At 47.9% G+C, this 25172-nt stretch overlaps 1 protein-coding gene across 3 annotated transcripts in view; it reads left to right on the forward strand.

Moving 5' to 3' along the window:
• The window catches only part of VWC2L (von Willebrand factor C domain containing 2 like), a 36025-nt gene extending 11071 nt beyond the window's left edge, over positions 1-24954 (forward strand). Inside the window, exons 3-4 of one of the 3 annotated variants that reach the window (XM_032190098.1) lie at positions 6329-6458; positions 23280-24954. In XM_032190098.1, coding sequence (XP_032045989.1) covers positions 6329-6458; positions 23280-23428 — 279 coding nt within the window. In that variant the 3' untranslated portion in view covers positions 23429-24954. Of the gene's footprint in view, positions 1-6328; positions 6459-11914; positions 14701-23279 lie in introns of those variants that run through there. The other 2 variants (XM_032190099.1, XM_032190100.1) reach the window with 2 other exon arrangements.
• The last annotated feature ends 218 nt before the right edge of the window (positions 24955-25172 follow it).

Consider the following 25172-nt stretch of genomic DNA (forward strand, 5'->3'; position numbering starts at 1 on the left):
AAGACAAATTGAGCAGTCCAGAACAGAAATTTCCATCTCGCCTTCAGGTGGGACTCGCTGCGCAGCCTGTTCTCTGCAGTTTGGCATCTGCAAAATTTCTCGCTTGTGAGTATCCTCTGAACTTCCCTGCAATCTCCTGCTAATCTGTCTGAGATCACAGGCAATTTCAATAACAATGAAAATGATTCTAATTTCAACTCCAGGAGTATCTTCGATGAACGCTATCCCAGTTTCTCTTTATTCATCTCCCCTGGTTTATGACTTCCCGCCTCAGCTGTAATGTGGAAACTGTTTTTTCCTCCGATTTTATTCATCAGGTTCTTTTTAACTTTCTTCGTTCTCTTGCTTCCTGCCAATAAATTCACCACCTGAAACTGTAGCTACAGAAATCATCTCCATCAGAATTGCCATTGTCCTTTGTGTCATTAAAAGTTACAGCTCCTCTTAAGATGTAAGTGCCCAATTTGACAGACTTCACTTTGCATTGCTCTGCTTTTCCTGCTGTTTTATCTGCACAGAGCAGGATGCCATCAGTCGAGTCCGTCTATGGAGAGAGGCTGAAGGCAGTTATCCCTTTGAGCACTGCCACAAGCTTTCTCAAAACACAAAAGATGGAGAAACGGGCAGCGATGGTGGTCTTCAGGTTTCCTTCCCGTGCATTTTTACCTTTTGCAATATAACCTGGGAAAGGCCTATACTTATGTACCAATTCCTTCTCGGTGAGCTAACGTGCTTGATTGAGGCTTCCAGTGGTACCCAGAGTCCTGGCATCTTCTTTGCATTTGCTCTAGGTTGACGGATCCTCATGGAAACTCAATTCCATGGGGCTCGGAAAGAAACTCCACGGGGATAATTCCTCGGTTTGTTTTATGCCACTTCAGATTCCAGTCAACCAAGCAGATCTCTCCAGTCATTCTGCCTGTTTTGTAAATATACCTATTTGACTGTGGAAAGCACTGCAGGACCCAACAGCAGGGCTGTTCAGTTCAGTGGAAATACTTAGATTGTCTTCTACAAACTTGAGCAGCCCTGGGGCGATGATCAGTACGTGTCTATTGTAACATGATTAGGTGGCTGTAAACAGTGCCATGGAGCCTTTCTGTTTCCTTCCTCAAAAGAAATGTCAAGTATTTGTGATATAATAGGTGTCGAGTTCGTAATGCTCTGTAGTTGTTTGCTGGTAGCTGCGTGTAATCAATAAGGGGCTGTCGTGCAATAGTCAGACAGTACAAAGACACAGTCCTTTCATGACCACTTCTTGGGACCTGGTCAATAAGATGAAGTCTTTGAATCTGGGATCATGGGGCATTCTTGCACTAATATCCTCTCCAAGCTTGGCCAGTTTGTGTAGGAAGAAGGGGGAAGAGAGCAGCCCAATAAATCCTAATAAGTGAATAAGCCTCGGAAGAGATGACTGGAGGTTAATTGCAAGAATTTGCAGTAGCTTTGAGCAGCCTGCGCGCTGGCTCCAACAAAGGTAGAGACCTTCTTCCACCAGGCTGAAAACTCAGCTATGGAGCAAGTACTCTGCAATTGGATGTCTTGTCCTGAAAGAGCGAGGAGGGCTCCAGAGTGAAGGGAGTGGCTGTGATAAGCGTGCCTGGAGGAAATCAGGAGCTTCACCCAAACCTGAGTGAAGCCAGCTGGATTAATCACAGCTGGTGGCAGGAGTCTGCAGCCTTAAAACTTGGCCTGAGAGCTCTTCTAAGATACATGAGAGCCCTCACACAGGACTGAAATGAGCATGCTTGGGGACCTGTAGAAGGGCAGTAGGATGCTTAGCCTGGTGACTGCAAGCAGAGCAAAGAAAAAAAAGGAAAATCGCCTCTGACTGGCAGAACAAACAGGTAAAGAAAAAAAAAAAGTATCAATCAGATGTCTGCTGAAAAGTTTTTCACTTGTCTTAGGAAAATCACTCCCTTTGCACCCCTAGAGGGTTTTATGTAGAAGCAGCAAAGAGTGACTGACGAGCCCACACACACAGAAATCCTTACTGGAGCCAGGGAGGAGAGCTGCAGTATAATATTTCTTACATATAAGTTTACTCCGTCCACTCAGGGAGAATTATTCCTAGTCAGTAATAAGCTTCTGCAGGGCGATCTGTGTGTTACAGAAAGATCTTTCACGTTTGGGGCAGCAGAGAGGTGGCTTAGGATGCTGTAGTTGTAGACAAGGCATGAGCTAAGAGTGAAATACAGGTGAAGTTCAGCGAGCATTTGGGACAATCAGATTTCAGGGGCTAGCTGAGGTGTCTCAGGTGCAGAAAAGCTTAGGCCTGCAGAAACTTGTTGCAAGATCTTACCTAAAAGTTCTGTGTGATCAGTTGTTTGTGTGACTGTACCTGCTGCCTTGGTTTAGGAAAGGTTTGATTGAGATCTCTTCATCTGGAGAAAAGCATAAAAGTGTAGATTTAGACATGAGATTTGAATTCATATTGCCATTTTCTTTTCACCACCTCTCTCAAGTTTAGAAGGGATTGTGTTTTAGGCTATTTTCCTGAAGAACTGTTTGATTGTGTGATCTCTCACTGCCCACCAGGCTTTTTGGGTGACTCGAGCCCTCAGCCATAGAGCTCTGGGAGGTATGACATCTCTGGAGGTTATGAATCCTACGGACTAGGGAAGGAGCTGTGGTCCCAGCCCTGTAAGAAAGGCAGCCCCATTCACCGTGAGGAGTGGCTGGATGACATTAGCAAGTCTAATTCCTACATGTGCTGGCACTTGCTCCCAAAGAGAGGGTGAAAACGGTGCAGAGCTGCTGTGTGTATGGGAGCAAGAGTAAAGATTAGGAGATACGGTATCCACATCTGGTTTGGCCTCCTGATTTCCCCTGCTCACAGTGTATCCTGGTTCTCATTGTGTTTCCTTTGCTGCCTTTTTTGTTTGTTTGTTTATGTCATCTATCAAGTTTATCATTATGTGCTCAGGCACATAAAATCTTTATTAGTCATGTGTATTCTCTATTCTCTGTTTTAATTTTCCTTCCCTCTTCCTTTGTTAATGAACTTTGCCAGCTGCAGATGTTTCCCATTTGACAACACCTGAGACCAAGGCTTTGCAGTTGGGCTGTGAGCTTAGGTGAGGTGTGTAAGCAAGGGTGTCCAGGGTCTGCATCCTTGCTTGTGCTTCTGTGCTCTCTCGAAGTGACAGGTAGGAGGAGAGGTGAAGCAGAACCAGTGCTGAGACTGATAAGGGCATTTTGGTGCTGATTCCCACTTGCTCTGCTCACAAAAGCTCCTAAATGGTGGTCAGGTATCAGTCACGTCTTCTTCCCAACGTGGCTTGTGTCAGCCCCTGCACAGACAGTGACATCGAAGAAGGAATTTCCTCGCCAGTTCTCCTGAGGGTCACCAGTGAAAATTGGGTGAAAAGGCTGTGTTAGGTGCTTTGCACTGGTTTCCCCAAGTAATGGTACTGCTACCTTCCACAAAAGGTTTGCTCCTCTGGTTTCATGATACGTCCGTTGCCCAAAACACGCCTTGAAGCATAAGGGTGTAGGGTGCAGCTGGTGTGTGGGTGTGTGTCTGTGTCCAGCTGGGCACTGCAAACTTCCTTTCATGTCAGGCAACGGTGAGAAGAAAGTTTCTGCACCGATATCTCTCAATGTCCTGAAATCCTTCCTAACAAATCTTTCCCCAGAGAGTCTTCCAAGAGATTATTGTGCCATGGACAGGTGGAGTGTGTAAATCACCTTCTGGCCCAAGCCTTTTATGATCCTTTAATCTTAGCCCTTTTTTTGCAGAATATCACCTTAAGGAACACCAATAAAGTGTTTGCTCTGTCCATGTGGGAATGGCAGAGCCTCTGATTTGTGTCCTTTCTCCTTCATACTTCAGAAACCCTCCGTATTTTCTCAGCTTCGTTTCTCGGTAGGGATGGGAGTTTCTTTTCAGGGACTGCTGTTAACTGGTGATGGAAAGCATCCCTGCTCCGTGGGGGATAAAACTTGAAATCCAGATTCTGGAACTTGTGAAGACTGGCAGAGCTGCCTAGTGGGTCCCTTAACAACCAAAAGAGTAATTGCCATGGTCTGGAGAAAAATAAGAGCAAATGAAGTAGATGAAAGGATCAGGAAGCAAAACTTTGGGATATCTTTTCCCTGGTTCCCAGTTCCTTCACTGGTTCCCAGTTTGTTGGTACTCTGCTTGCCTATGGAGATAAATAGAGGACTTTTCTGGCCTGCATCCCATAGTCGTAGCGCAGTTACAGGGGAAATGGCCCATAAATCGGATGAATCAGTGCACCTGGGGCAAAGTGCTTTCTGAAAGGGGTCTGGAAATAAGATCCCAAAACACGGCTGGTGGGAGAAAGTGCTGAGGCGTTCATAAAATCAGTGGGCAGGAAGGGCTGAGTTGCTCACGGAGGTGCGGAGCTGGGTGAGAGCCACAGCGAAGGGGCACTTGCACAGGAGCAAGATGGTCAGATCAAGGAAGGAAAGTCCTGGAGGCAAGTCCATGCAGTTTGAACTTGATGGGATGGGGAAGAAGAGGTGGCTGAGAAAAGTTTTGTAGTTCGTGCCACTGCAGCCTTCTCATTTGCTGGCCGTGTGCTCCTCGTACTGCTGAGGCCTACTTCTATTTTGATAATTGTTCTCAGTTTTTCCCTCCTGAAAAGCTGCTTTTGGTGTCAAGCAACATCACGGTTTATTACAGTGTCATTTTCAAGTTACACCGACAACACAATAGCAGAAGATGTGCATGTCATGTCTCATTTCCTCAGCTGCACATTCGTTCAGGGGCATCTTCTACATCTGCTGATCATCTCAAGCAGTAGATGAGGTGGCAGCCCCAGCAGCACGTTGCACTGCTTCTTAGGATTGCAGCTACTGGAGTAGTGGAGACGGGGACAAAAGCAAAGGATACGTCAGTGAAAGCCTCCACAAATCCAAAGATCTCGTTCTACTGCTCCATATAATTAGCGATTAAAATGAGTAAAAACAAAGCAGCAATTTTCTTATTGATCCCTCAGCAAATAGTTCTGTCTATTTCCTTCTGCATTGTTGCTTCGTATTAAATAGCCTCGAATAAGAAATGTCAGTCAAATGAATTTAGATTCCTGGTGTTTCAGACAGAAATCAAAGCAGGATTGAATGAGGAAAGATAATTAGAGAGAGGAATTCCACCTCCACAGACTTCTTCCCTTGCTCAAGGAGTGCTGATTTTATCTAAATTGCCAAAGCCGTGAGCAAATGAGAGGTGATAGGAATTATAGACTGCAGATGCTGAGACAAAGCAAGGGAAGCTTTAATTAGTGCATTTTAAGGTAGAAATGAATTTCCTGGGAATAAATTATTTGACTCGAGACATATGGAGCTTCTCAGAGGTGCACTGAAAAGCTTTTTACCTGCCACAACCTGGGCTCGTGGGGTTGTGTCTGTCTTGGAGAAGTGAGTGACACATCACTGAGGTTTGAAGCACCTGGGGATGATGCCGCCTTTTGTTTGCATCTCGCTTGTTTGTTTTGAGCACGAAGGAACTCCCACTGCTGCAGGTTCCCACTGATGCAACAGAAAGCAGCATTTGTTCCAATACCAAATTTACTCATTCAAGCGTCAGTGATGGAGCTACCATAGCTGAGGAATTGGGAGCTAGGTATTGAGCCCACAGGTACTGAAAGGAAGTTATTTTCCTTTCACGTTCCCTTCTTGTTGTCCTTTCTTAGCTCTGTTGCCAGTCTTTCAACACACTTGCAAACACATAAGGGTATGGGGAACCCTAAACACTGACCTTTCTATTTTTCAACAGATTTTCACATCTTCTTCTAGAGTGAGGCAGCAACAACTGTACCATTTGTATGTTTGGAGGTAGATAGATTCCTCTGTGAATTGATGGAGCTGAAACGAAACCATTTAGCTAGGCGCTTTAATCCAAGACTCCCTGATTTCAGCAGAGTTATTCAGGCTCTTAATTACTCACAGCGTGAGGCACTTTCTCACAAACCTTGTTAAAGCAGGCAGGAGTGGCCGGGGCCAGATCCGATGGTTATATTAAGGAGGTGTGCGGTGTCAGGCGAGCAGGTGGGTTGCTCCATCAAACCTCTTTTAGACCTGGTCCCTTCAGCTCGGGCTTCTTACTGACGAGACCTAAAGCCTGGCAAAAGATACACCCTCTCTGAGAAAACAAATACCATGCTTGCTGGTTTTTCTAATGTTCTGGTTGCCTATTTCCGATGTTGATGTTTTGTCCTATAGGTTAATTTGTTTTTACCCATGATGAATGAATGCAGTCAAGAAGTATTAAACGCTGATGTGTTTATCTTATGGCAAGCTAGAAATGTTGCAAACTTGTGAGCTGCGGGAGGAAACGGGCTAATTTCAGATTTGTTCCTAGCCCTCGCCATGCGAATGGTGTCGCTGCGAGCCCAGCAATGAAGTTCACTGTGTTGTAGCAGACTGCGCAGTTCCCGAGTGTGTCAACCCAGTCTATGAACCAGAGCAGTGTTGTCCGGTCTGCAAAAATGGTAAGAAAGTACTGTATTGGCTTTAACAAAGAGATATAAAGGAAACATTTTCTTAAAATGTCATTACCGATGCATTGCCAGGAGATTCACTTCCATTGGCACAGACTGGCGTTGGTTGGGGCTGTTACTCCTCCAGGTATGTGGGCTTCGGTTATGAGATGACAGCTACAAAAATGTAGGCTCCCCTTCCTGGCCTGTGTCATCTCATTGAAAGTTTTGGGATTGCTGACTTAAGTAAGGCTTTATAGGATTAAGTCCTGATATCAGTCATGGTCATTTCATGTCTTTGTGTTTTTCTCATAGTCCCAAATGAAATCAAGTATGTAAGGAAAGAGCAGAGTCTTTGTCCCTAAATTAAGAAGCCGTTGATTATTAATTACCAAAGACCAGGGGAAAACTCATTGAAATCAATGGCCAAACTCCAGCTGGGACTGCTAAGCCCGTAACATTAAAAGTTGTGTGCTGGAATCTCTGTATGTAGCATTGGCCCTCGTTGTTGTGCTGCAATTTCATGGATTGGGGTAGGATTCAGCGAGACTTCTAGGAAAGGCTTTGGGATGACTGAAGGTACCTCTTTGGAAAATAAATCTGTTTCCAAGGTCTCCCAGGTCTCGTATCGCAGCCCCTACACACATACATCGCTGGAAAAGCACCTTTCTCTTAATGTAGATATGATGAAGACAGATTAAGAGGGGGGCTGGCTTCAAATAAACCACTTCATGGCTTTCTTAATGTGAGAAGTGGCTGCTTCGACTCATCTCCTCGCGTTTAGACTTTGCTGTCCATGTGTATTTCCTCTTACATGCATCACCACTGCTGGATGAAAGAGTAATGGTTGCTTTTGGGTCACAAATGAAAATGTTTTCAGAGAAATAACATTTTCAACACATTTTCTGCTCTTTAAGACGGGGGAAAAGGAAACTATTGGAAATCCAAAACATTTTTACTAAAGGAATTGGAACAATTCTGAACAGTCTGGGAAATTACGCCAATGGTATTGAAATCCAGAGGTCTATATTAAACCGTGCTCAAAAATATTTTAAAAGGTATCATCTAGAATTTTATGTGTCTGGAAAGCAGAAAAATGTCCGTAGGAAATTCCATTAGTTTGTTGCAAGTGAATTTCAGAGAAAAGGGTGTTTTAACCATTTCTGCACGTGGCCCACTGTGGTTGGGTGCAAAGTTTCCCATCGCATTCAACAAGAGCACAAAAAGAAGGCTGTCATGAGGCACCCTGCTGATCAGGAGAGGCTGGGTTGGCCATCCTGGTGCCTGTCACCATAGCTCAGTCTCATTTGCACCCAAATAAACACTGTTGGTGTGGTTTTAGACTTTGTGTTCCCATTGCTTACAGGGCACTGTGCTGAATCCCCCTCCCTTGCCAGTTCCTTCCCACCCGGCTCACATTGCACAAATCCGAGCTGTGAACATTGCTCGGGTTTCCCAGGAGTGCAGACTCAAAGGTGGCTTCACAGAGGTCCAGGAGCTGCTGGATTTCCCCACCAGCCCTCCACCACCAAGACATCTCCCCCAGTAACCAGACTCCCCCATGTCTGCTGGAATTTGGGGGCCGATGGCTCTAGCCCCCAGCATCCCGGTGACCAGGAGTGGGCAGCATCCTTCTTCCAAAAACAGAGCCTGGAGGACAGGGAAAGGAGCAGCTCCTACTGATGGGAGTGAGGAAGACAGGAGGAAAGAAGAAAATCAGATACCTGCAGAAGGGGCTCAGGGCAAGGTGTAGTGATGGAGACCCTCAGCTAGATGCCCAAAGGCTTCATCCATGGGTTTGCCAAATTTCTCTACTCATCTGTTGGAGACAAAACTATAAAGCTCTCTGAAACCTGGTTTAGGCAAGGAAATACTTCTTAACATCCTCTTAAGAGCAGCCTGCACACCTCGGGGGTCTCTGAGGACCAGTTCTTGCTGCTCTGAGTCAGCAGCGGATGAAGGGGAGAGGAGGCATGGTGATGTGGTTGTCCCTTGAGGGTATCTATGTGGGGGTTTCCTGTAGGGGAGCCCCTCTTCATGTCCCAGCCTGGCCGTGGGGATGAGACGCCAGGACCCCCCAGAGGGCTTTCAGCTCCTCCTGCTGCAGTCTGTGCTGACTGGCTGATATTTGGCTAATGCTTGTAATTTTGACTTTAACCTTCACAAATAGTATGAAATAATTTGCAAAGGGATAGAAATAAGTAGGCACCAAGATAGTCTTGGTTGTCACAGGGAACCAGATGAGCACTTTTTTTTTTTTTTATTATTATTCTTGGATGTAGCTTCGAGAGTGGAGCCAGCCTTTGCTTCCCTCTAACATTTTGGTGACTTCATGTGAGAGAATAACAGTCATTGCTGTGCCTCTTCCCCTCCCAACCCCTCTGACACATCCTAATGAATGAGGATCACAACATTTTAAGCTGTCTGCTCATCTTGAGACCACGATTTTATCTTTCAGCTCTCCACCGCAGCCAGTCAATTAAAGTTCAGTTTCACAAATGCATGAGGATAACACAAGCTGACAGTCCCACTTAAATGACCGAAATCCCTCTTTTTTGTAATTTGTTTTTTTCTTTTTTTTCTTCTTTTTCTCCTTCCATCCAGTAGCTTTTTCTTTCTACCAAAGCAGTGAAGACATTACAGTGCCACGTCTCGGTGTGATGAAAAGATTTTAGCTTAGTCTCAGTCCCTGTGGTCATCCTTTTAGATCGGCAGAGAGAAGAGCTCAAGGGCTACAGCTGTTGGGGGAAAAAAAAAAAAGTTAATCCCCGGGACAACATGTAGTACAAATCCTCGTTTCAAAAGCTGCTCCTTGAAATTGTGGTGAGGAAAATCCTTGTTTTTGGTTTAAAACGCAGCCCCGCATCATTTGCTGCGCTCTGCTAGCAGCGTGGTTTGCCTGCTTGCTTAGCTGTTGCTGCCATTAACTGGAGAATAATTTCCTCCCGATACATTCAGATAGATTTTCATGCCTTTCTTAATTATGTCTTGCCAAGGGCAAAAGTGCTGTGAAGCAGTGAGGTTAATGCAAAAATCTGTTGATTCTAACGCACCTGACCTGAAGATTCATAAAAAGCCAATATCAATTTCCCTCCCTCTACCATCGTTTAAGAGCAGTCTGAACAAGCGGCTTTGGAGATTTATTCCTTGTTGTCAAAAGAAATGGAATTGTTACCTCGTGCTTTGCTGAATGCACATGGCTCGTGCAGTGCTGGCTCTGCTGGGCACGGGACCCGCACCGCACACAGAGCAAGCCGAGTTCACAGGGAGGCCAAAATTTGGGGGTGAGGGAAGGAGAGGATGTTCTCTCCTTTGTGGCCCGTCGTCCTTGGGTTGTCAGAGCGCGTTTTAAGGGCAATGGCTCCAGGTGCTGCACAGCATTTCTGTCATGGAGATGAAAGGTCACTGGATTTCACGTTTCCTGGTAGTGACAGACCGCAGAATCATGGCCCGGAGTTGTTATTTGTAGTCATTGTGGCTTCTCCAGACAAAAGTGTGTCAGCTCCTGTTAACTCTCTCCTCCACGGGACCCAAAACTTGACTATTACTGTTAAAGTCAAACTGGGGGCTGCCGTGGGCTGTGCCATCCCTCCTGCCCCCAGGCTCTCCAGCAGGTGGGCAAGATCATCCATCCACCCCGCTCCCACCTAAGCCTTTGTGGGCAGAAATCCCCCACGAGGTCCCATCCTCCTGCAACTAGGGCTGCAGGCATGCCCAGGTGGTTATCATCCCCAGGTGGACCCATCCCCTGGCTCCCACCCTCTCCAGATTCTGCAAAGCGCTCCCTCGGCATCGCATCCCCAAATAATCCCAACATTAGCAAAACTTCATCATCACGGGGGATTTTTATGGCACAGCTGTGTGAGGGAAATTAATTTTAAAATTCCAATAAAAGCCACGATAGAATTGTTAACTTCTTTCCCCCCTCTGAAGTGTGAAATTCTTTTCAGCACGTTTCAAAGGCGCCTTCGCCCATTTACACATACATTAAGGCAATTGCTAAAATATTAGACTTTGCCTTGGCACTTTCATTTTCTTGAGGGATGAACAGAAGAAGCATTATAAATCTCTGTTTGGGGGTCTGGTTTTGCTCTTAATTTAATTTTTGTTGCCACCAACCCTCAACAAAAGAATTTGTTACACAACAAGACAGATAAAAGCTAACATGTCTGCGGTGAAATACTTCCTGGCAAGTGTGCTTACTCAGTTTAGCACTGGCTTCTGGAGGCATTCGTGATGAAATACTGGGCAGCAGGAAGACGTCTCGTAGATAATCTGTCACCGAGTCTTTAATTAAAGTTCTAAATTACCACAGTTGATCCAGATTTCAAAGTAAAGGGTCTGGTCCTGCCCTCCATGCACAAGTGGAAGGTCCGTTTGACCTTCAGTAGACTTTACCTTGGGAAAGTAGCGTGTATTCAGGCAAAGCTGTTATGGGTATTTATTATAATGTGCTATAAATATTAATAATTCCATACAAACATCTTCATATTTGAGGGCGTGAGCACAAAACCGAGTAAATAATAATTTATTTCCGTGGATATAATAATTTATTTCCAAGCACATGAAGCCACATTTTACCTAAGCTTCTCTCTTAATTTGCTGAGAATATAAACTCGCTGCTCATTATTTCTCGGTTCAAGTTAATTTGAAATCAGCATTCGGCACCCCAGCCTGTTCCTTCTGTACCACAGTGTGCTTTGCCCAGAGCATCCCCCAAGGAGTTTCCCAGCCCAACAAAGCCAGGGGCAGCCTTTCCTTCACCAAAATAAACGGAGATGCTGCCTGCCGTTCAGTCAGTGCCCAGGGCTCTTCCTCCTGAATCATCAAGACAACCCAATCAGGGCCCAGGTATTGTGCTGCGGGAGTGTTAATTTTGCAAAGCCCTTTGTGATTTTGGGGGACAAAAGGCTCCATATAAATGTAAATTGCTTACTGTATTATGGGTTAGGGTAATGGATTAACAGTGCAAGTCGTTAACCAATATTGACAGAAAGAACTTTCCCATGTGGTCTGTATTGTTCCAAATTATTGGATATCTCGAAATGTGCCAAGATTTTAATACCATATAATCCAGTGCCTGGATATTAAGTTACCTGTGCTTTACTGCATAAATATTGCTTGTTCTTTATCTGCAAGATGTGGATCACTGACTCTCCAGGTCATTGTTTTGGAAAGCATCTGCTTCTAACATGATCATTGACCAAAAAAAAAAATCAATGAGATGAGGAAAAAAAAATTAAAAGTATGAGGAAAAAAATGAAGGTTTTGGGGAGAGGATGTTTGGTCTGCCATTTGATTATATACAACTGTTGCAGAGTAAAAACAACACAGAAAATGTGGCAAGACGACACGAGAAGACTTCATATTCATTTACTTTATGGAAAGCAGTGGTTTGGAACCATGGGGAAATTCCTTTAGAAAAAAAGAAAAAAACTAAATAAAATTCCTCTTCTAATTTATTTCAGGAAGTCCTGAAATGGCCAGATTTTAAGATTTAAAACCCCTTCAGTCAAAGTCTATGCAATATGCTGATTGATTGTGCAAATGCAAGTTGAGTGTGACCGGCCAAGAAGAAGACGTATCTCCCATGCTGGACTTTGCTGGACTCCGCAACCCTCTTTGTAGGTCGGGGAGACCGAAACCAGTAGCATAGCATAGCCACGTCACCCTTTGCTCTTGGTGGATGAAGAATTGATGGCAGCCAGCCAGCTTTTTGGGTGCTCAGTTGCCCCCACGGCCAGCAGCCCTTTCGGACGGCACGCTGAGGGGCCACGGGAAGGACCTGTTCCTCGTCATGCTGCGTTCACCCAGGGCATGGGGACTGGTGGTTGTTCCACAGCTGACTCCTTTTGTGCTGATGAAAAGATGCCAGCCCGGATCAGGAGTCTTCTTCCCTTTTGGACATCATCCCAAATCAGGAGTCTCCTGTTTTTTGCAGCATTTGTAGAAGCGGCCTTAACATTGCGGTGGCAGAGCCCGCTACATCAAGGCTTCGTGCCTAGCTATGAAAATCAATGCTTATGGAAGGCTGAACACAAAAGAAAATTCCTGAGACTACAAAGGATGCCTTTTTGATTGTTTGTCAGCTAATGTTCTTTGTGTTTACCAGCAGGAACATAAACTGCGGTGCCCTGTTAGCTCAATTAAAGGAGTGATTTGATTACCAACCAAGGAAGAAAGGGATTGATTTAAAAGCTGGTAAAAGATCAAGGCTGAAAACAAGGCGGTATATTTGGGCCGAGCCACCACTGACCCAACAAAATACTTCAGTACTTGCTCTACTGTTCCTTTAAAAAGATGTTATTTCACTGAAATCGATTTTCAGCGGAGCTTGTTCACCTCCATTACTTCGGGCCAACTGGCTCAAGGCTGGTAGACGCCGAATTTTCTGATGAGAGTTAGGTGCATAGGAATCTGTAAACCCTTCTGCTGCTTTTGGAAATCTCATGCAGATGCTTAAATATGCTGCTGAATCAGAAGCTGCAGGACTGTGTAGCATGAGAGCGACCGGGACGCTGCTGGGAAGAGCCCGATGGAGGGAGTGCTGCGCTGGGGAGCTGGCAGGATGACGGCCCATTGCAACCCCAAATGTTCATCTGTGAGCTCACAGGCCAGCTAAGTGCTTCCCAAGTGTTTGTGGCCTTTCCCTTTGCCCAGGAAGCAAGAAAAGGATCATTCACATAGTAAAGGCAGGAGAAGACTCTGCCAGGCAGCAGCTGAAAGCCACCACCCTCAATTTGTACCCGAGGTCCTAACCATGTTTCCATGCCCCAGCAGAGCTTTAAATGAATGTCTACCATCACCCTGAAGAGAAGCTTTGGGGAGGATTACGAGAAGTCATTTGCTGGATGGGACTTGCTCCGAAGCTCTCATTACAAGGACACAGCTCATGGAGGTGTTGGAAACATGCTGTGTGTGGTCTGCGTTGGTCTTTAAACTCGGAGATACTTATGAAGATGCATTTGCTTACTGGGGATTGTTTCCCGTTGGGAAAATGTTGCTGAGATCTGTGTGCACAAGTCTGTGGCAGAAGTGGTTCCAGAGCCACTGCTGCCGCAGTAGCATTTTGTAGAGGAGGGGGTGGGCTTGTTTGTTTTGGTGAAAAAATTGCTAGATTCCTGTTGGGAAACCAGGTTCCTTTTGCAGAACATAAGCAGCCCAGGCAGCACCGAAATTCAAACAGGGGTGGTTGTTGCTGTCCCCCCACATAATCAGATTCTTCGTGCAATGTGTAAGACCAAAAGCGACGTTTTTATCCAATTACATTGCTGTAAACCACTTTGCTGCAAGAGAAACCTGGAGCCAATTCCCGAGTCCGTGTCACTTGGTGTAATGCCAGCAGCGTTGGTTTGCTCGGATTTCCTCCCACTGAGGATCTGACCTGCAAGAGCTGATATCTGCGGGTGACTCACAGGCAAATTGCAGGAGGCTGGGGTGTTTTGCATGGTCAGGCTTTCTGAAAGGATTAGAGATGGGTTTGCTTCTGCTCCTCTCGAAGGTTGGGATTGTTAAGCATATCTGTATGGGAAGAGTGGCAGACACTGTCTTCATGTATTTCTAATTTAATGAATGTTTAATGCTTCTTTTATTGGAGCCAACACATATGTAGAGTAGAGGACTTTAACAAGGGGTTGACTTATGTCAAATAATTGATGTTTGAGCTGCTCCTTTTACATGAAATGCAGACTTTACAGAGCAAAGAGACTGTAATGAAAATATGAATTAAAGATTAGAGCTAAGCAAGTCTGAGAAAACTTAGAATTAAAAAAAAAGGCACGTAGAAGTTTTCTTCTGCTTCCTCTCCTTCCCCCCACTTTTTTTTTTTAGCTTTCTCCATCCCCTCTGCTTCTTCGGTAGGGTCCCGTATCTCAGTCCCAGCCTTCTGTCTCTCCTACCCCTGCACACCTTTGCGAAGGAAATCAGCACAGCAGTCTCATTCTGGATATTACTGCATATTTGCACATCATCCTAGCCTGTTACACTTGCAATCTTGCCAGCCAGTTTGTCTGGAGAGATTAGAAAATATTTTTATGGTGCATTTTTTTCCATCTCTACCCCTGATTTTCAGGCAGAGTACATCTCCTGGAGAGCTTGGCTGGCTGGGGGAGGTAATTTCTTGTGGTTTTTGTTTGTTTGTTTGTTTTCAGTTTCTGTTTGGAAAACCCATTTGCAATGTTGATCTGAATTAGTACCTAAGATTGAAGAGCTTAGGCTTGGTCATCTGCAAATAAACGCCCAGTGGAAAAGAGGAGAGGACGTTGCTTTCTTTGCTGCGGCTGGTTTTGTTAGTCTGGCTTGGCTCCTCGGCATCTCTGGCCCTGCTGATACAGCAAAGCAAGGGCTGGGAAGTTCACTGTGGCACCCTGATCATCAGCACCATGTAGCTGCTGGCACGTCTGAGCCATGGGAAGAACAGCCTGGAAAGCACCAAGCACTGCCAGTGCCCTAGAGGCACAGGATCCCAGTGAAACCTGCCCTGTGAGTGAGCAGTGTACCAACCAGCACGAATTCCAGATGTGTCATCCCATCAAATACACGATTTAGCCTTATTTTTGCGCAAAAGATGGTGAATAAAAGTTAGATTTCATCTCCTAGGAATGTGGAAAGGCAACCAAGCCTTCCCTTAGGTATCTCAGAGCCCCTACAGCCCCGTCACATGTATCCTATGCTATGTGAACAATGTATTCCTTGTGCATGGGGGCTCACCAGGTTTATTCTTTTCAGATAAACTCTAGGATGTGCATATTGGTACCCATTTCCACCACTGTTACTCATTTCTGCAACTAGAATTGCCACAAGGAATTCAACAAGTAGCTTGGGAAAAAAAAATCTAGATACGTTCCAGTCCCACAACTGATGTGAAGTGATGTATCTCCTTTTCATATAAAATAAGCTGTGTTTTCGTCCCAATTAAGGACAAGTTGTGGCAGCAGTCTTGTGCTGGAAGAGAAGCTGACAGTTCTGAGAGTACAGGGAGCAGGAGGTGAGGTACCACAAATAAAAGCACCGGTGTCCTGAGCAGGGCTAGATCGTGAGAAGTGGTCTGCGTGAGGGTGCACACAGACTTGTCCAAGACTCCTCAGAGCTCAGACTTTTTTTCACTGTTGCTGGCTGAGAGCATTTGAAGAGGCTGGGGATGTGCTGGTCAGAAACTGCTGACTCACAGCCGTGTTCCTTGGAAAAAGGCCAGTTATTGCAAACTGGCTGTTCCTACCTTGGAGAAAAAAAAAAAAAAAAGAAAAAAAAAAAAAAACTTGGAACGATCTGATGCCCATTTCAGTGTTTTCAAAATGCACTGGCTCTAGTCTGGGAGGGAGGCACAATCTTGCATATAGACTTTATTTTTTAATTAAGAACATTTCAAATGAAGAGGAAGATGCAGTGGCTTTTTGCCCGACAGATCATTTTAGAGAACCTGCTCTGAATTTATTTTCTGAGGGGAAAACAAGTGGGAAAGGACTAGCAGACATCTCAAATCTCTGGCTGCAACATGGAGCATCCTTCCCACTGGGCTCTCGTCCTCGCCAGGGTGAGTCGTGAGGTCCAGGGTGGTGCTGAGGCACTCCTGGGTGCTGGGCCCATGGAGGGGCTGCCACCGCCCATGCCTGGCTGGAGCGAGCTGAAGGCGCCTGGCGCTCCCCAAGAAGCCCTCTGCACCTCGCAGGATCAGGCCCGCAGGCTCTGCTACTTGCAAGGGGCAACCTGCACCTTTAATTGCTCTCCCTCGCCTAATTACAGCACCTGGGAAATGCCAGGAGAGGCGGATACAAGGGTCCTTGTGCAATACTGCAGCATTTCTCCTGCGTCTCATCAGCACATCCCTCTGATTCGTGGTTTCTGCCTTGGGAACCAACACACCACCCTGCCTTCACACCACCCCCAGCAGCAGGTAAATCCCCGGCAGCTCCTCGATCAGCCTCTAAGGGACGTCACACGGCCACTGTGCAGCGTTGGAGCTTTCATCTGCCAGGCTCCGACTTCATTCGGGCCGAGGAGCCATGGGGTGAGCTGCCCAGAAGAGCCTCGCTGCGATCCCTGACTCACCGCGGCCACCGCTGACGTCCAAGGGGCTTCTCGTGCGTGCAGATCACTCACCTGCAGCGGCTGCGTGCGGCATCTCCCTGCCTCCGCCCGCAGCTCCCGAGCACCAGCAGCACTGCAATCACCACCCTGCTCGTTGGGCTGCAATTAATGCCAATTAATGGGTGCATTTATCCCGCTTCTGTTGGACGCGCTGCGGTAGGCTCGCGCAAGGCTCCCGCGCCCTCCCCGTGCTACGAGGAGATAATTTTGGTCACTCTTCAAGCTGTGTCAAACAGAAAAAGAAGTGTATTACGGAAACCGTCGAGCAGTAATTACTAAGGACTTGGGAAACTGATTTAAAATGGGAATCTGTCTGCAGTATTCATAACTAATTTGCTATATTTTTGCACCAAAACCACATTTTTTTCATGGCTACTCCTGAGAGAGTGAACGCACTGCTCCAGGCTCATGCTGCCCAGGTCAGGGGTGCTGTGATGTCCTCTGGGGATGAACTGCGAGTCCCCACGGGGATGTGGCAGCCAGAGGAGGTGCCCCTTGGGTGCCAGGGGGAGGTGGAGCGGCTGGCCCTGCAGCAGACCAGCGAGCAGTGCTCCTTTTGGGGACGTTCACACACGTGTGCTCCTTGAAGTGCTGAACCCTCGGGTGCTGGAGCAGAAGGAGCAGGACCCCAACACACACCCAGGAGGAGCAGGGACGAGTCCCCAGTGATGAGACAGGTCCAGCATCAAGCTAGATCAGTGTTAGAGAGCTTTTCCGTGCCAAACATCAAGGTGGTGCTGAAGGAGCACAGGCTGAGAGCTGGCTACTCTAAAGACCTCCTTTCAGCAAGTGTAAATGAGGTTTATCCTCCCTGTAATGCTTTCCAGGAGAGGTTATGGTGTTCGTTCGTGTGCTACGACCACGGTATTTATGCACGTGAGACCAGCAGTCAGCAACGTCACTCATAGCACCATGTACCCGGTGAGGATCTGCCTTTTCTCCGCTGCACAAAGCGCTTGCACAAGGGGAAGTTTGCAGCAAAACAGCTCTGCAGGTGCTGGTTGAACTTCAGCCTGGTATCATCAGCTTTCTACTAACCTGATGGGGAAAAAGAAAAAGAGCAAAATTCCCCACGTAACCTCCGAGTGGCCAAAACGTTCCCAGATGGTAAGGTCAAAGCGGTGGCGAGCCTGGCAGGCTGGATTTTGCAGGGACCAAACCTCACCTCACCTCAAACCTTTATGCTCCCTTGCCATCATCATCATCGGTGGCTTTTAATTAAGGGAGAAGGAAATCTGTTGCTTTTCAGCTGCGGGGGCAGGAATTGGCCGTGGTGTAAATAAGGAGTAAATAAAAATGTAAAATAAGGAGTAAAGGTGTAGGTGAGGAGTATAGTAAGGAAATAATGTCCCAGCAAGGCATGGGTGGTGGAAAGCCCCGTGCAAAGATGTGTGCCGAAATTCCTCGATCTTCCCCAGCCACATCTCCTTTAGTTGAGAAAACCTTCCTCTGACCTAAATTTTGGGCTTCATTTTTATTTTTTTCCCCTAATATTCCTGCGTGTGGCTGTCGAGCTCAGCGTTCGCTACACGCATTGAAGGGTACAAGACCGTGTTTCATTTTCCAGATTAGAAAATGCTCAGAGGTATAATCAGGTCCTTCCACAGTATTTAATTATCCATAATTAAAGGCATCTACACAAAGCACTGGATTTTCAAAGACTATTCTTGTGTTACATTGCTAATGAATTAAGTAATTAATTGGCATTGAAAAAATACAATAGGAAACATCAATCTTTTAAAGTAAGACATTTTTTAGGCATTTTGTAAAATCATTAACTCGTATCAGGTCAGTAGCTGCTCTAACGTCTAAATCCCACTTCTGGCTTTTAAATAAATTTCTAGAGGCAAAAAGGAAGGTGAGAAGGAGCAGGGCAGGAGTGACTTTTAAGTGATGACTGTGGGATTTCCTTCTGGGGTCCTGGTTCCCAGCATTGGCACCTCTCCCCTGCCCATAACGTGCCCTGTAATGCCAGCATAAGGTGATGGCCGGCCTAAATCCCCCAGAAAAACCCTGCTGGTGGGGTGAATCTGCTGGGTTTTGGTGCTCCACCCCATCCACAGGAGGGGGTGGGTGCCCACAGCTGTGCCCTCCCCACCCCTACCTGGGCAGCACCACCCCAGGTCTTCTCCGTGTAGCTCTAGGAGCGGTGGAAAAAGGTTGTGAGCTGCTCGACCGTGGTGCCACCAAGACCAGAGAGTACAAAATAGCTGTACCCAGTGACACCTAATGAAAACAGACCGGCAGCGTGAGGGGTAATGAAGCGTTCTGAAAATTTGGGGGGGGGGGGGGTTGGAGAATCGCACGTACCCGCCGTAAATTTCCCCCAGCCTTTCCTCATTCCTGATTGCTACCTCGCCGTGCGAAACAGCTCTCCCGCCCTGTCACATCAGAGTAATGTCACCCGGCATCCTCCTGCGTGTCGGAGCCCACACAGCTCGTGGTAATGCATTTGTAGTGGCACCCGGCATTATTAGCGACGGCAAGCGCGATCCCTTTCCATTTGATGGCTTCGTTAAACGCAACCATTCACATGCAAAACCAGCGCTGCTCATTTGATTTTATTAGCAACCTGACTCTTTGCACGGCCCCATTAGAAAGCATTGTGCAAGTGCCATGGATACCATTAAATTCAGGTAGCGTAATGGGCCCTCGGAAGGGGGAGACGAGGGGACGGAAACGTGGATCAAAGCTGCTCCTGCAGCTGCTGGAGACACCCGTGCGGGTCCCAGCGGAGGATCAGGGCACGTTTCTTGTAAAGGTGCTGCCCAGCGAGCATCCGTCTTTATTTTCTCTTATTTTTCACAAGATTGCACATTAAATGCAGCACCCAGATACAGATGTACTAATCCCATTTCCTTTTTCCTCCTCTGTCACGTATTGGAAAGCTTGTTTTATACAAAATCAGCACAGTCACAGTTTTCGCCTCGTTTTATGACCGATACGGGGAAAAAAAAAAAAAAGAAAAAAAAAAAAAAACATAAAACATCTCGCACAGCTGTAGTGACCAAGTTATATTCAGTTCTGGCTTTACATTGATTTGACGTGCAGCCAGCTCGCTTCCGTACATCATCTGTGATTGCAGTTAGGGGTGAAATACTGTTTTAATTCTTACATCAAACACGTTTTTTTTTTTTCTGCAGGAAAAAAAAAAAAAAAGACATAAAAATGTTTAAATGGGCCGTAAAAATGATTAAATTTTCATACGGAGCACAACCAAGAGGTGAGGAAGTTGGCTAAAAACCTCAAAGGGCCAGAGAAAACGTCCCGGCTGTTCTACTTCTGCTGTTAACCTTGGTCTTTGAATGGAGACACCCCGGCAGAGAGCACAGCCCCAGACCCTGGGGATCGATGGCTGTTTGGCCACCTCCTTCAGTAGACGAGGGCTCCCCACCACATCTCCGTGCTCACGGGGCTGCTGCTGCCTGCAGGAGCCCCTGATCCCTGCCCTGGCAGGTGAGCGGGTGCCCCAACACCATTGCGTGGGCAGGGCTAACGAGGCAGTACCTGCATGGTAGTTTTATTCATAGATTTATTTTAAATTAATCCCTTTTATACCAGCCCTTCCTCCCACCAAAAAAAAAAAAAGAAAGATTTGCCGTGTTGGATCCATTAATAGAATTAATGTACCTTCAGAGCAGCTGGAGTTCATTTGGGGAAATACCCATTTAGACAAGTTTTTAAAAGCCTATTATGCCCCTGAAAGGTTAGCATGACCTAGGAGTGGCTTTCATTGCCCGCCATTAAAATCTACCTATATTTTTAAAAAGCTCTCGTATTCCCCCAAAGCTTTATGCTGTCTGTAAAGGGATTTTAAAGAGATAATCCTTCTCGTTTGGCCAGGTGACTGCTGAAACCTCAGCTAAGAGGTGGTGGTTGCACTGTTGAGGTGTTGCTTGTGGTGTGGCAGGGCTCAAGGAGGAGGTGGAGAGGTTGAGGGCCATCAGGGATAGGCCTGTGGGGCAACTCCCTGCCAGGCCTGAAAGGGCCGATCTGTGATTCTGTGATTTGTATGGGGTACTGATAACGATTAAGACTGGTAACGAGCTGCGGGTAACAGTCTAAGCATGGTGCGAAGCAGCGAGGATTAAATCCATCTGCGTCACTGGGACCAGGGCATCATTCAGGGGCCTCGAGTCCCTGCCCTGCCACCAGGAGATGCTCGGGGTCGGCCAAGCGTGTTCTGGTTGAGATTTGGGTCCTCGTGCCCGTGCTGTGAGCAGCCCTTCATGGGGACAGCCTGGAAGAGACACAGAATTTAACTTTCCAGCTGAGTTTCACCTTTTTAATGCACTCCTTTTCCTGATGTAGTGCTTTATTAGAGCGAGCGACTCGGGTTTAGATTAGAAGAGGATATCGCAGAAATATATAAATATAATTTTAATGCAGAGATTAAATAACTTTTAGGCATCTTCAGGCACCTAGCAAGGTGAATGATGGCAGGGAAAATCTCTCCTAAATAGGCAGTGCAAGAGAAAGGCTGGCAGCAGGTCTTGCGAGAAGTGAAGTGCAGGAAAGGGGAAAAAGAAACTGAAGGTCGGCTTCAGAGGGGCTCTGCCTTAGGGACTTTCAAGGGGCTCTGGCTCTTCTTATTGCTCCTGGCCCACGTCCTGCCCAGTCGGCACTTTGTACTTGGTGATTTTGGCCAAGCAATGATGGGAGCACGCTGGAGACACCACAGATTGGGGGTGCTGTCGGTGCAGGCTGCGTGCTGCCTGCCTCCCCCCGCAGAGGGCACCCGGCCACGTTGCTCGGGCTCGGCACAAATTGCCAGCAGTTCATTCCTCCGCCTTATTGCACTCGTGGTCAAGCTCCAAAAGCAAATTAATCAAGGCTCATTCATCTGAAAGAGCATCCGTGGGGATGCCTGCAAGCTGTATCCATTCCTGAATGCTACGGGAATGCTATGGCCACCAGCTGAATATGCTGAATTCCCCCAGGGCCCTCATCCAGCCCTCATCCCTCCAAAGGGCTGGGGAGGCTCCTGGAGGAGCAGGACACCCCAGCAGACAACGTGTGCCACCCCCTGGCTGTCCAGTCTGACATCCATGGGTTGCAAAATCAGTGCCTAAAAGCCAAGATGTAAATAGTTTTTCTCTTCGTGCTGCCATGAAAGCAACGCCAGGACCCGTGTGCTGTATCACCATAAAAATCTCACCAGTGGTTCTAGCAAACAGCCCGGAGCGCCGTGCTCTCTTATGAGCATTAATTATATTAAGCAGAGCAAATCTCCCCTTTGCGTTGTCCGTGGGAGCAGCAAAGTTCCCTCATCCATCTCCCCGAGAAAAGGGGGATTGCTGCACTGCTCCCATAGCAGTCGTGGCCCCAGGAGCTTTTACACATATCAGGACAAGGTGGGAGATGCTCGGCACAGGCAGCAGGTTTGGGGCACGGAGCCTTGGACACGCTGGGAGGTCGATCCGAGGGGCAGACAAAGTGAAAAAGAAAATGCCACACGTCTGGGGCTTATTTTCCACTACATTTCAGCAGAGCAGGTTTCCCTCGCTGAGCGCATCTTCCTCGTACCTCAGCACACGGTTTGATGCTTGCTGCCAGCAGGTTTGGAAAAACAGGGCCCACTTGTGGATCCGAGGTGGGAGAGGTTCAGAGAGGGGTAAAACTGGGATGGCTGACAGGGATGGTGCTGGATTTGGGGCGGTGGGAATTTGGCATTTTGCTCTGGGTGCGTGGTGGAGAGCAGGGAGAGAGGAGGCAGCGTGCCACGGCCAGCTGGCTGTGGCGTGCTGAGGAGAGTTTCAGTTTGGTGACTGTTGGTGGCTGTTTGGAGAGCATGCAGAGAAAAAAAAATCACCTGGAGCAGTGATGGGTTGGCCTAAATTAAAAGCAGAAAGGTCTGATAAAAGGGAAGAGCCCGAGAAGGCAGCGAGGCATCTCACAGGAACGCAGTTGTTAGTAGAGCCCAAAGCCAGATTTCCACCCATTTGGTAAAAGACAAAAAATAATCATAAAATCAACCCCGCTTTCTGCAATTCTCCCCTTCTCTCCAGCCTCCGAGCACAGCTGGTCCCTCAGGTGGCCTGATGGGGACAGCCCGGGGATGCTCGGTGCTGCTTTGTTCATCCCCTGCAGCTCCTCCCCACTTCTGGTTCCCCTGATTTACCCCAAATTGCTGCGTTTTTCCCTTCCCCATTGATTTGTCCCCAAAACGGGGGACCTGGGGACCTCAGCCTCCCCTCATGTATTCCCCTGGGAGTCGGTGGCTGGCGGTGCTGTAAATCTGCTGTAAAAAAAGCAACCCCGAGATGCCGTGCAGAGAGCTCAGGTCTTGTCCCACTGCCTGTAGGCAGCCCTGTGCTCGTGGGCCCCTTCAGCCTTGCAGACCTCGCTGGAAGACTTCCTCATGCAAAAGGCTGCCAAAAAAAGATGCACAGAGATTTTATGTATGCGTGTAGACACTGAGTTTGGCCTTTCACTTTCTCTGAATGCCCTTGGCTGGTAACTCCTAGCTCCGAAACGGAGGTTGGAGGGACCTTTGGGGGTTGTCTGGTGCAATCCCCGGCTGAAAGCAGCCTTAAAACATCCCCATGTCCCATGGCCAGGGACCTGTTCAACACCTGCTGCTGAATTTCCTTGGCTGGAGCAAAATCCTGCTTCTCCCCGGAGTCCTAAAGGGATGGGGCAGCCACAGCCCCCGGGCAGGATGAAATGCCAAGCTCATACCCGACTCAATTAAATTAAACCCCCCAAAAACCAAAGTGTATTCATTCCTACCACGTGTTTCCGCAGGTCCCAACTGCTTTGCAGGAACCACCATCATCCCGGCCGGCATCGAGGTGAAGGTGGACGACTGCAACATCTGCCACTGCCACAACGGGGACTGGTGGAAGCCGGCGCAGTGCTCCAAGCGCGAGTGCCAGGGCAAGCAGGCGCTGTAGCCGCACGGCCCCCACGCTCCCACCCCGCCGGCCGCAGCAGGGTCACCAGCAAAGCCCCCGGGGCTCCGAGGGGTTCCTCGTGGGAGAGGGGTCCCCCCCCGATCCCCTGCTTTACGCCCCGTATATCCTCCAGCACCTGGGCAGCCGCTCCGCTTTGGTAATCGTCAGCGCTCGGGAGGGATTCGGCAGTGAAATTTGGGGAGGAAAAAGGAAAAACAAACAAACAAAACGACAACAACAACAACAAACCAACTCTGTGCAAGCTCTCTGACTGGCGACGCCGCCGAGGCACCGGTTCAGCCACTGCTCTCACTTTCTACGGTGTGGACCGCGGTTTTTCACGGTTACTGAATTTCTTTTGCTGTTGTGATTTATTTATTATCATTTTTTTTTAAAGCCTCTTCCTAAGCTGGGACGGTCGGGGCAATACAGCTATGAGCGAAGCGCTGGGTAATTCCTGTTGTGTCTATGCTGGGAGGGGGGGACAAAGACCAAAAGGGGAGAATGGGGCTGAGAAACACAAGGGGAACGTGCCCTGCAGGAGGATGGAGGTGGGTGCATGGCTATGAGGTTGGACGCCCCGAGGTGAGCTGTACCCGTGCTACACCTTCCCCACCGCGTGGGGACGAGGCAGGTGGGGACTCCTACCTGGGCACCAACATCCTCGCCAGGACGTCAGGAAAGCAGCCGCCTCCCTGGGTCTGAGAGGTTTCTCCCCAGCTCTTTCTCTCAGGCCAGTCATTCTCCCTGTGATTTTTCAGGGCCAAGCTTACCCAGGAAGGGAGTTTTGAGGGTTTGGGATGGGGTTTGGCTCACCTCTGGATGTGATGTCCCGTTGGGGTGGTGGAGAGAGCCTGGGGCTCCCCTCAGGGGCCAGGGCACAGCCACCCCTGTTCCTGGGAGCAGCCAAAGCCACAGGCACGGGAGGGCCGGGACACGCTGGCCACGTCCTGGGGCAGTAGGGACCAAACCCCCGTGCACCAGTTCCCCTTCGTGCCGGCACGGCGAGGGAAAAGCCACCAGGGTCCCTCCTCCACCCACACCCCGGTTGCTGCTTTTTGCCCATCACCATCACTTTGGGCAGACAGCAAATCCTGCCCACGGCATCCTCCAGCACCACCAGCCAGCACGCTCGGCGGTGCCGCACCGCTGCCTTTATCCTTTTATTTCGTCCCCATTTTGTGTTTCGGCGGGGGCAGGCCCTCGGCTGGCACAGGACAGGCACCAGGGCGGTGCTGGCCGTGCTGCGGCCGAGGATTTGCTCCCCGCAGCGCACCGCGAGCGAAGCCATCGTCACGTGGAGTTGTGAGCTGCTGCCTGTCGGTGACTGCCCAGCTTCAGCATTTTCAAACAATAGTGTGCCTGAAACTAGTGAGAAAAAGAGAACAAAAACAACAAAAAACAAAACTATTCTGTAAAAAAAAAAAAAAGCGGGGGGTGGGCTGGGGTTCTAGAAACAATATTTGACGTGTAAAAGAATATATTATTAAAAAATTATTTTGTTAAATATAAAGTGTGTGAACCAGCAAAAAAAAAAAAAAAAAAAAATTCTCTATCTGTGGTGTCTGTGACTCTGCTGACCCCAGCTCCCCACCAGCTCAGGCCCCTCCACGCACTCGGTCCCCCCCCAGGTGCCATTTTACACTCGATGCCACTTCCCAAACCCAGAACTTTGCTTTCAGCCCGCAGACTCCTTTCGCTACCTCCAGATGCATCATTATTTACAGTGATTAGCGGTTACTCT

This window comes from Aythya fuligula, chromosome 6 (genome assembly GCF_009819795.1).
Source record: "Aythya fuligula isolate bAytFul2 chromosome 6, bAytFul2.pri, whole genome shotgun sequence".
NCBI lineage: Eukaryota > Metazoa > Chordata > Aves > Anseriformes > Anatidae > Aythya > Aythya fuligula.